At 45.7% G+C, this 12301-nt stretch overlaps 1 protein-coding gene across 5 annotated transcripts in view; it reads right to left on the bottom strand.

Annotated features, from left to right (window-relative positions):
* Positions 1-544: 544 nt before the first annotated feature.
* Positions 545-12301, bottom strand: part of ASB3 (ankyrin repeat and SOCS box containing 3) — a 51324-nt gene continuing 39567 nt past the window's right edge. For all 5 annotated transcript variants that reach the window (XM_083605259.1, XM_083605260.1, XM_083605263.1 and 2 more), the window contains 5 exons: positions 11635-11812; positions 10536-10733; positions 6386-6634; positions 3161-3294; positions 545-1068 (listed from right to left, as the gene is read on the bottom strand). In XM_083605259.1, coding sequence (XP_083461385.1) covers positions 794-1068; positions 3161-3294; positions 6386-6634; positions 10536-10733; positions 11635-11812 — 1034 coding nt within the window. In that variant the 3' untranslated portion in view covers positions 545-793. The remainder of the gene's footprint in view (positions 1069-3160; positions 3295-6385; positions 6635-10535; positions 10734-11634; positions 11813-12301) is intronic.

Below are 12301 nucleotides of genomic sequence, written 5' to 3' on the forward strand. Positions count from 1 at the left end.
TAATACCAGATGATTGATAGGTGGGTGGTCCTGCCCACTGGTCAAAGGTAACCTTGAGGCTAAAAGGCTACCCCTAACCAGCATTCCAGCAAGGCAATGAGAAAGGTACGAATGAGGTCTTGTGGGGTGTCTGGCCTAGAGAGAATACTGAAGGCCATTATGGGTCTAGAACAGGCATAGGCAAACTCGGCCTGCCAGATGTTTTGGGACTACAACTCTCATCATCCCTGACCACTGGTCCTGTTAGCTAGGGATGATGGGAGTTGTAGTCCCAAAACATCTGGAGGGCCGATGTTTGCCTGCTCTAGGGAATAGACAGGTGTGCCTTGCGAGCCTCGACAGCCTCACTCCTGTCCCTTTTAAATTTATCCCTCGGATTTGAAATGTCTTTAATGCCAATAAAGGTATTTGTATTGTATTGTATTGTATTTTGTAATGTATTGTATTGTATTGTATATTGTTGTAACACAGCCTAAGACCTTCTGGCAAAAAGCCAGGTAAGAAATTAAAAACAATCAACGACAATCAAAATAAATCAACCAGCTTTACAGGGAATGCATCTTTACTTGGAATGATCTGTGCCAATATTTATGCCTTTGCAAGTGTTTCCATCCATTTGAATGTTGAACTCCTTTGAGAGAGAACAGCGCTTGGACGCTTATCTGAAAGCCTCTGAGCAAGAGTTTAAAGAATCTCTGAAGAGAGGATATCCTAACACGGGCAGCAGTGGAGAGGTCTATCATTGCACTGAGCACCACAACACGGTTCTTATGACAGCCAGAAGCCTTAAGCACTATGAGGAGCCTGCTTCAGTTCTCGTGTTTTCTCTCCTCTCTGTGTTTCCTGAACTGGAAAGAGATGGCGGGGAATTTTGTTGGTACACATCGCCCAGTCTAAGCTGAGATTCCGAAATGGCGTAGCTTCTCAACACGTCTTTGTAAAGCAAGGCGTCCTGCAGGCAAGTGGGTAATGGCAGCTGGCGAATAAACTGGTCTGACCGTAAGCGGTCGCTCGTCAAAAGTGACCGGATCTCCAGACGGCAAAGATGAGACAAGGGAGGGATGTGCTCTGTCGCAGAAAAATAAAACAGAATTATATGGGGGACAACAACCGAGAGGACTTCAAGCTCCCTTCTGCAATTGTTCCATAAAACCATCATAGTTAACAACCACAGGTCAGGCTGCCCCTCCATGACTTCGTCTTGGCTCCTTTTAAAGCCATCTAATTGAGCAGCCATCGCCACACCATGCAGCGGCGAATTCCATAAATGCATCACGCACTGTTTAGAGAGTGGAAGCCTTTCTTCCTTCTGCCCTGAATCTACTTAGCAGTCAAGACATATCTAATCTGCATTAAGAGTTCCTGAGCCCACAGACTTGCTTTGCAAATTCAGTGCAAACTGGATGTTCTCGGGTTTTTGTTTGTTTGTTTTGTTTATAAAATTTAAAATAGAAGACTGAAATCAGCTCCCTTCTATTAAATAGCACCATCTGCCTTATTCTTTAAAAAAAAAATACTGCAGATCTTTTAAACAGACAAGAGAGAAAAATAATGAAAATATTGGGGGCGGGGGAGGGCCCAGCGAGTAAGTGAACTGAAGGGAGACCACAAAGAGATGGTAATTAAGCAAATATTCAGACTGAACCATTCTGATACGTTTGCTGGCCTTGTACACAGGAGAGAAAAAGAAAGACATTTCCTGATCAGAGTCTAGCCTAACCTTTCTATTATTAAAAAATGGTATTTCACTCTCCCAAGTCTCTAGTTAGCAACTGACGATTCCATACTGTATCTGCGCTTTTCTTTCTCCCTGGCGGGTGGTCCTGGGTTTCACCACTGCCAGGAGTAATTGGCTGACCTTTATCTCCAGAGCTGGATCAAGCAGAATGACAGGATCATTTATATATACCCACTGATTTTGGAAGGCTAATTGGAAGAGCCGCGTTGTATGGACGCCTCTGCTCTGAAACCAGTTTGCACTGCATAGGAAGGAGTCTGTCCACCAGTCATCTAGCTCAAAATTATTTACTCCGGCTGGCAATGGCTCTCTGGGTTGCAGCCCTTCTTAGCCCTCAAACTTACAGCAACACCCTACACTGAAAAGCAGGGAGAATCAACAAGCTGCTCTCCACGTGTTGCTGGACTATGATAATAATAATAATTTATTATTTATACCCCACCCATCTGGCTGGGTTTCCCCAGCCACTCTGGGTGGCTTCCAACAGAATATTAAAATACAATAACCTATTAAACATTAAAAGCTTCCCTAAACAGGGCAGCCTTCAGATGTCTTCTAAATGTCAGGTAGTTGTTTTTCTCTTTGACATCTGGTGGGAGGGCGTTCCACAGGGCAGGTGCCACTACTGAGAAGGGCCTCTGCCTGGTTCCCTGTAACTTGGCTTCTCACAGGGAGGGAAGCACCAGAAGGCCCTCGGCAATAGACCTCAGTGTCCGGGCAGAACGATGGGGGTGGAGACGCTCCTTCAGGTATACTGGACCAGACTACAACTCCCATCATCCTTCCGTCCACATCTAGAGGTCCACAGGTTCCCCGTTCCTGAATTCTAACTCCCAGCTGGGAGCAACAAGGCTACATGGTGCAGTGAAGCCCCTACCACACCCATAGACCTTGTGCCAACTAGAGTGCAGAATGGCAATAAAACTGCTGGTTTTCACCTCTCCAAGCTAGCCTGGCCCAGAAGCCTGGATCAGGCTTATGATAGAGTTGGAAGGGACCCCAAGAAACTGGATCAGCTTAGGATGCAACAGATTCTTGGCTAATCTGGCTCCACCACCTCTCTCAGCCATTTGTGGGGCAGGGGGAGATAAACTACCATTGGTGGGATACAGCTTCCACCGCCACCACCGCCACCCCACACTTTCAGTGGGTGCCCTCTGCTTTAGAGGCCTCTGCCGTCAGAGTAAAGCCTCCACCATAGCCTAACCTCCACCCAGCATGGCAGGTTTCACAGTCTTCCTGGCAACGAAGCCTTCTACAGCGAAGCACGGATTTTTGTGAAACACAATTACTCTGGATCAAGATCCACACCACTTCTTTTACAGGCATTATTTTGCCCAAGCGTTCGTAATGCACGTCAGCCCCAAAAGCAGTTTTGTCATCTATGCCGTGAAATAAAACAGATTGCATAGAGTCACTTACCGAAGTGACTGCGAGTCACCCAGGCGGAGGTTTCTTTGTGGTCAGAAAGGATCTGCTCCACGTCCCAGGGAAGCCTCTTCCAGTTAGTGAACTCCAGAAGGAAGTTGAGAGTGTCACTGCTTACAGAGGAAACCCTACGATCGAGAAGAACTTGGTTATTAGGAGAGCTTTTGCCTGAAATCACATTGTACATCGTCCTGTCTGCTCAGTCCCTGAGCTTCCCCTGACCTGTGTTGATCAGGGAACATTTGGAGGGGGCGTTTACATTTTCACTTGACTGTGTGAACTCCCTCTGGGATGGGGGACCCTGAGCCACTCTACTTGTGTTCCAGGTGAACACAAGAAAAGTCACTGCAAACCTTTCCTCCACTGCTGGAGGCAATATGCTTCTGAAGACCAGGTACCAGAAACTGCAACAGTACTGTTGCCCTCAAGTCCTGCTTGGTTGGCCAGCCTGAGAACAGAGAGCTGGACTGGTTGGGCCCATAGCCTCATCCAGTAAGACTCTTCTTATGTTTCCAGCTCAACCCAAGAAGGTCAGAGCTGGTGTCCATGGGGATGGATGTGTCCATGAAGCTTAGAGCAGGGCTTCATTGGCCATGCTGGCTGGGGGAGATGGGAACTCGAATCCAACAATATCCAGCAAGCTCCCCAAACCCCTGCCCTAGAACACACCCAGGCTGAATCACACACAAGCAGTTTGAACCAGGGCTTGCTAAACTTGTCGAAGGTGCAATGTACGTATGGATTCTCCTGCCCGGTAGAAATCATCCTTCAACTAGAACATCATTTCATTTAGCTGAACAGCTTTGAGCTGCACTTGGGGCCTGTAAACTTAGGCTCTCGACGGCTTGATGAATTCAGCAATACTTACTTTGCTTGCCCACCCCTAGTATTAAATTACACTCAGCAAGCGGGCTGCCAGTTGGAAACTATAAGCTTGTCCAAGTGCCATAATTAAAGGATTTATATTTTGCTTCCCTTAAGGAAGCAGCCTTCAAGGTACAGGGATCTTTCCTAGAGATCGAAGCAGTTAAAAGAACCTTTTTCATGCTGCCTGCATCCAGTGACCTTTAATGTTTTGCTTCGGAATACAGGGCTCTTTTTTATTATTTTAACCCAGCTGCAAGTCTTGTGTGTTCAGCAACGAGATGATTCCTGCCCTTTTACAGCACAGAAATGGCATTTTGTGCCCCTTTCCCATAGAAGCGGGTCTGCACATGCCTTCCCTGCCCCCTTGCTGAAACCTTTAGAAACACAGCGTACGGCTTGTTTTCTCCTTTCACTTGATGGAGACAGGCCTCCTGCCCTCGGTGATGAGTCAACACAGCTGGAATTCAACAAAGAACACAATTCTGTGAAAGATCCACACTATGTTCTCCCTGTAAGGAGGTTCTGCCGTCGCTTCTCTTCCACTTTCACTGTCTGTCAACAATTATTCACCTCTATTCCAAGCCTAAGGGGACGCAGGTGGTGCTGTGGGTTAAACCACAGAGCCTAGGACTTGCTGATCAGAAGGTCGGCGGTTCGAATCCCCGCGACGGGGTGAGCTCCCGTTGCTCGGTCCCTGCTCCTGCCAACTTAGCAGTTTGAAAGCACATCAAGTGCAAGTAGATAAATAGGTACCGCTCCGGCGGGAAGGTAAAACGGCGTTTCCGTGCGCTGCTCTGGTTCACCAGAAGCGGCTTAGTCATGCTGGCCACATGATCCGGAAGCTCCCTCGGTCAGTAAAGCGAGATGAGCACCGCAACCCCAGAGTGGGCCACGACTGGACCTAATGGTAAGGAGTCCTTTTACCTTTTTATTCCAAGCCTGCTTCTTTTTTGGACTTGGGGCTGCAGCAGACATAACGCTCTTGAAACCATGGTTAAGAGATTGGGCTGCAAGAGCATGCACTTCCTTTGCCCCTAATCTCTCCCCCACAGAAATCCCCATTGTGAGTCCCAATCAAGGCTAAAACCTGAACTTAACCCTAGTTAAATGCTAACCAGGATGTCCACTAGAGGCAGTTTTCCCTCAGTGGTAACCATGGTTAATTGATCAGGAATGCCTTACTCATTCATTCCCCCCTTTTTTGCATGTGAACCTCTTGTCAATTTAACCACTGTGTAGTGTTACATCTGCCCTGAGATTCATGCCAACCACAATTAGCTTGAAAAGAGGATCTGAAGCTGGTTGACAAACCATGGTTAGAATTGGCCTTGGTGCTGACATAACACCACACCATGGCTAAAAGGGAGAGGAAATCATCATGGGAAAGGAGAGCTTTTGGAGAAAGAGGCACAGTCAGAGGAGTCTGCTTCCAATTACTGTACAGTACTGTGCTTATTTAACTGAATCAGAGAATCCGCATTACCTGCAACAGGAACCATATTCTAAAATAGCGCATAAAGCCAAAATTGCATATAGTCAAGACACACTGGATACAACGGCAGGTGAAATTGTCAAAGTTTTTTCCAGTCACTTTTTAATTTTTTTGTCGAGCACATAAAGCTGAATGTGCACAAGTTAAATGTGCGTACATTGCGGGTCTACTACATATGCAGATGACTGTCTCATCTAAGGCTTTATAGAACCTTTATGTTAAATAATAACACAACTCACAGGTGGGGGGAAAGCCTTCATTGGCAAACTTTCATTTTTACATATCTGTTTTATTTGTAAAGGGAATCATTGTAGGACTTTATATTTTACTGTTCCTTCGGAGCTGCACTGTACTTTTGTTCTTTTGCCCTTCCAGGCTGTGATGATCTTTCTTTTTGTTACGATTGTACTTCTTCTTAACAAAATCAATTATTAAAATTATTTTAAAAAGAAGAAGAAGAAAGAAATGCTTGTGCCGACAGAACAACCCAGAGCTATTAAGTGCAGCGCATCTGCAAAGTGAAAAACCACAAATAGACAAGGTGGATGTGCATCTATATGCATGCATGTACACACAAGTGAATACATGCATGTGTGTATTCTGCTCACATGTGCACAGTGTATTTTATTTCCGATAATGCAGAGACCACTAAAAAACTTTGATTGAAAACAGAACAAGGTATAAAACAACACAGAGAAAATTCACAAATGTGAAAGACCTACAAAATCAGAATAAAAGGAAACGTTAGCCCCTTCCCCCAAAGGCTTGCCTGAATACATTTATCACATGCACTGAAAACGATTGGTGAAGGTGCATGTCATATGGAGGGGGGGGTGTAATCTGTATGTAATCTTGCTTACCATGATTCATTGAGGAGATGCACCGGATTGAACCCAGCCAACAGGAGGGATGGCAACCATTCTTTGTGCTTGCCTCCTGCAAGAATTGCATTCTTCGTAAATTCCGTCTGTTGCTCTCTGCGTGGAAGCTTACAGCCTCGCTTCAAGAAATGCTGAAATAAGGAGAACCTTCCATCATGCAGACAGAGACCTAAATCTGCTTCCGACAGTGTGATCCCATACTTCAGAAGAATGAGGATTAAGCCAGACCTGCAACCAATGTTCAAAAAACACACATTTGTCAATGCAGTTTTGTTTTTCAAAATGTCTGCACTTGAGCACCAAAAGGCCCACAGAGGAACAACTGCAAATCACACTGGGATGTTGTTTGTGGTGGTGGTGGTGGTGGTGTGTTGTTGTTGGGTGAGTGGTTGCTGTTTGGTTTTCGTATCTATATTTTAGGTGTTGTGATTCATATGGCAATTGTTCAGCTTGGTTGTGTATTTTTGGATGTTTTATCAATTGCATATGAAACCTAGACAGCATCTTAAAAAGCAGAGACATCACCTTGCCAACAAAGGTCTGTATAGTTAACGCTATGGTTTTCCCAGTAGTGATGTATGGAAGTGAGAGCTGGACCATAAAGAAGGCTGATGCCAAAGAATTTATGCTTTTGAATTCTGGTGCTGGAGGAGACTCTTGAGAGTCCCATGGACTGCAAGAAGATCAAACGCATCCATGCGGAAGGAAATCAGCCCCGAGTGCTCACTGGAAGGACAGATCGTGAAGCTGAGGCTCCAATACTCTGGCCACCTCATGAGAAGAGAAGACTCCCTGGAAAAGACCCTGATGTTGGGAAAGAAGGAGGGCACAAGGAGAAGGGGACGACAGAGGACGAGATGATTGGACAGTGTTCTCGAAGTTACCAACATGAGTTTGACCAAACTGCGGGAGGCAGCGGAAAACAGGAGTGCCTGGCGTGCTCTGGTCCATGGGGTCACGAAGAGTCGGACACGACTAAACGACTAAACCACCACAACAACTTTTATTATGTTGCAGTTAGGTATTTTCCCCCCCATGTTGTAAGCTGCCTTGAGCATGGTTTGAACTGTGGGAAAGCAGCATACAAATAAAATCATGCGTGCATATGCTCCCCTGCAACCACACATTTCAGGAGAAGATCCACAGTGGTGGGCAAACTGTCTGAAGAAGGCAGATCCTCAATCTGAGGAAGCCCTGGGTCCCCCACAACACTTTGAAAACTGCTGACTTCCTCGATATATCACTGAAGTTCTAATAGTATTTCTTGAATCTGTGACAAGCCATGTTAATCTTGCCAGACCGTTAGCCATTTTGATTAGTATGAGGAACTGGTTAAACTGCAAGTACGTCCTTCTTTACAAACTGGGATAATGTCTTTCTCACTGGTTACCCTCCTGTTTCTTCTTCAGCGTCTAGTTACATTACTGGAAGTTTAAATAGCTTTTGAAACTAAGCAGAAAGGAAGAAAGTAAAAAGCATTGAAAGCATCCAGGTTTTGAAAACACGAGTTGGTTCATGCATAGTGCAAAGCCAAACCATGGGTTGCTGCTAATACGTGAGCATGCGAGTTCCTAGAGAGGAGACCGCGGCCATTTTGCTCTTCCTCCAGTCCTGCTGCTATTGCTGCGAGCTAAACAATGGTTTGGCTTATATACAATGGTTTGGCTTATAAACAATGGTTTGGCTTGTCTGAATCTGGGCTTCTGGTTTGTCTGCTCCAGACAAACCACAAGCTATAAGCCAAAGGAAAAAACCTTGGTTATAAGCCTTGGTTATTGTCTGGAGCAGAAGAAACCGCAAGCCTGCTCAGCCAAACCATGGCTTAGCTCACAGCAGTGCAGCAGACACAGGACCAGAGGAAGAGCAAAGCGCCTGCAATCTTCTCTGCAGGAGTCCACATAATTTGGGCTTAGGGTTGCATGTTTGATCCATCTCTACGTAAAAAGAATTTGTTTTTGGAAAACCAAGTCTCTTGTAACTTATGCAGGACAGTTCCCTGAGGCTGCCTGGACATTTTCCCCTGTTACTTCTACCAAGGTTGTTAATTATCATAATTTCATAAAAAGAATATCTGCAGAGTGATGCCATCCTGAATGCTCAAGGTGAGTTATGATAAAAGCAAAAACATCTCGAGAGAGACCATTAGAACGAAATTCAAAATAGGTAAAATATTAACATTAGCAAATGCTAACAGGGGAAAAAACCCAACCTTTGCCACACCAAACAGGGCTTATAACTACAGTTTTAAAAGAAATCCAGTTTATCTGATTTGTTTTCTTAGGGTTCATCAGAAGTCATTGCAATACGACTGACAAAGGCAAGAATGATACAAATACACAATAAAATATGGCAAAGGACTTTAAGACCAGCAACAGATACACATATCACGTTTGAGAAACTCTGGACTGATAAATGCATTTCTGTTTTAACGCATTTCAGAATTTCTCCTTTCCTGTAAGCTGGAAGAGGAAAAAAATCAAACTGCGTCAACAAGCATTCCTCCTGCACCCTCCGTGCGTAATATAGAAAAGGAAACCCCAGCAGAATCCATGCTAATAACATTATCTTCTTTTTTTAAAAGGAAAATGAGAGATTGATATTAGGAGAGAATCAAGCAGCCATTTCAAGCAGAAGGAGATGGGAGGGGAGGAGAGAGAGAGAGAGAGAGAGAGTTCTATGCTAATTAAGAATATACTTGACTCAATTACAAAATCATGTCAAGTTCCCTAGAGACAGAGATTGCTGATAAAGACCCTTTGAAAGCAAGGAAATTAGACTGAATGTGTGTTCGACAAGCCTCTGCTTCAAAGAGGAAAACTTCCCCAAGGAAATCCTTGCCAGGTTCTTTGGATACGACCCAGAACTGGTATACACCAGGCAGAAGTGCAATTCTGTGGCCGCCTGTTCATCAGGAAGCCTCGTGGATTTAATTGGGCTTACTCCCAGGTTAGTGTTTACACAATTGCAGCCTGAGAGGAAACCCCTGTTTTTAAAAGAAAGCCCTAGAGCAGGAGTAGCCAATGTAGTTCTTTCCAGATGTTGCAGGACCACAGATCCTATCAACCTTGACTATTCTCCATGCTGGCTGGGGCTGATCAAAGCTGAAGGTCAACAACATCTGGAAGGTACCACGTTGGTTAAACCTGCCGGGGGCGCGTGTGGAATTCCAGCACCGAAGTTCAAAAAGTCCATACGTATGTTTAGCTCTACAGAGGGGGGAAGACAGCTTCATATATTACACAGCAATATGGAACACAGTAAGTTACCTTGCCAACAAAGGTCCGTATAGTAAAAGCTATGGTTTTCCCAGTAGTGATGTATGGAAGTGAGAGTTAGACCATAAAGAAGGCTGATTGCCGAATTGATGCTTTTGAATTATGGTGCTGGAGGAGACTCCTGAGAGTCCCATGGACTGCAAGAAGATCAAACCTATCCATTCTTAAGGAAATCAGCCCTGAGTGCTCCCTGGAAGGACAGATCCTGAAGCTGAGGCTCCAATACTTTGGCCACCTCATGAGAAGAGGAGACTCCCTGGAAAAGACCCTGATGTTGGGAAAGATGAAGGGCACAAGGAGAAGGGGACGACAGAGGACGAGATGGTTGGACAGTGTTCTCGAGGCTACCAGCATGAGTTTGACCAAACTGCGGGAGGCAGTGGAAGACAGGAGTGCCTGGCGTGCTCTGGTCCATGGGGTCACAAAGAGTCAGACACGACTAAACGACTAAACAACAACAACAAGTGTCAGGCTTCAGGAACTCGGCTCCCCCCCCCCCCCCCGCTTTGGCTGTAGATAAGCAGGACAAAGCGAAAAGAGTCGCTTACTGTCACTCTGTGCCTTGCAACCTGATCTCGCAACCACCGTGCTAGCCACCTAATCTGCTCTCCGTGACCTCGGACTGATAGGCTGGACACTTTCCAGCGAGAGAGAGTGTCTGTTAGCCCTCTCCCTTCCAGTTCTTCTTCACTTTGCTGTCCCCCCCCCCTCCAGTTTGTCCCAACTTTTGTCTTCAGAACTATGCCCCTCTGCAAACTAAACAACAACAACAAGTTATTTTATGTCAGGTTCTGAGTGATCACTGCCACCGACTTTTTGTCCACCCTCTCCTGCCAGTTCCTGCTGATACCTACCCCTTTTGGAAAGCCAGGGGCATGGGTGATCTGCAGCCAAAGACTGGACAAGCCTGGGCATCTGGGCTGTAACCTTCCTTAAGCAATAACTCCAAGCAATCTTCATGACCGCCTAGGACTGCAGAGTAGACAGGGCTCACTTTGCCTTCGGCGCTGCCACAGAGCCGGTCAGTAACAGGTACGAGCAAGCGTAGTATACTAAGGATATGAAAAGTGCTTGTTATTGCTACAGGTTTCAGTGCAAGAGCAAAATCTTTCCTGGCGCTTTAAAAACCAGCAACCCAACTTAACCTCAATGTTACATAAATATTAAAACAGTGATTCCAGAGTTTAAAACAGGTTGATCCTTAATGGATTGTGGGGGAGAGGATCACACATTTGTAAATTACTTTAAAATATAGCGTTGAAATTAAAATGCAGTTAAATCTTGGTTTACACAGATTTGAAGTGCAATCCAAACCTAAGATCTACCTGGATGAGAGACTTTGCATTCAGCAGATTTGCTGGCTGAGTCAAGGCTCAGCCAGGGCTGCGCCAGCACATATCCCTAATGCCAGTTCAGCAAGAGATACACTGATGTAAGCCCCGCACCCCAGCTCAAGTGGGGTTCTGGGCTCTGAGCCAGTGGAACTTCCTACCCCTGGACCTTTGGATCGGCAAACCCAAGAGACTCAATGGTTTAGACCACAGCACCACCTGTGTCCCCACATTCGAATCCCTGCGACGGAGTGAGCTCCCGTTCCTCTGTCCCAGCTCCTGCCAACCTAGCAATTTGAAAGCATGCCAGTGGAAGTAGATAAATAGGTACAACTGCGGCAGGGAGGTAAACGGCGTTTCCATGTGATCTGATTTCCATCACGGTGTTCTGTTGCGCCAAAAGCGGTTTAGTCCTGCTGGCCACATGACCCGGAAAGCTGTCTGCGGACAAACGCCAGCTCCTTCGGCCTGAAAAGCAAGATGAGTGCCGCAGCCCCATAGTCGCCTTTGACTGGACTTAACCGTCCAGGGGTCCTTTACCTTCCTACCCCTGGAGTACAAGGTTAAGTCTAGTGACAACTTTGCTTGCTTGAAAATTGGAGCAGCTTCTTCTAGAACCTACTTGCTGTGCCCCATTTCTGCTGCAGCGTGGATAGGTAACTGCCACTCATCTTCATTGCAATACAGGTTTGGATCTGCTCCGCTGGATAACAACAGCTCCGTGCATTCGTCATTGCCCTCCTGCGCAGCGATAAATAACGGAGTGGCCCGATCCTTGGCTTTACAGTTGACGTTTGCTCCTGATAGGCAACAGAGAACCCAGTAATTAATGAATAAGAGAGGTGGTTAAAGCCCAGCACTCTGCATCTTGCAAACATTCCTGCCGTTCAATAGGACCACTGTAAATTACCTTTGCTGTGTATGCTTGCTATGCACGCTCAGGGAGTTATGAAGTACACAGTAGGGTCAAACTAACGGCCCATCTGGTCTTGCCAGATGCTCAAAGCATGTATGCAACAACGACCGCGAGAGTTCTGGTAGCACAAGGATGGGAGACTGAAAAAACCCCAACTAAAGAATCATGGCAAGAAAAATTGACGGACTATGCAGAACTGGCAAAACTGACTAATAATAATAATAATAATAATAATAATAATAATAATAATTTATTATTTGTACCCCGCCATCTGGCTGGGTTTCCCCAGCCACTCTGGGCGGCTTCCATAGAAAACCAAAAATACACTAAAATATCACAGATTAAAAACTTCCCTGAACAGGGCTGCCTTAAG

Source organism: Podarcis filfolensis (genome assembly GCF_964270895.1).
Source record: "Podarcis filfolensis genome assembly, chromosome: 3".
NCBI classification, from domain to species: Eukaryota; Metazoa; Chordata; class Lepidosauria; order Squamata; family Lacertidae; genus Podarcis; species Podarcis filfolensis.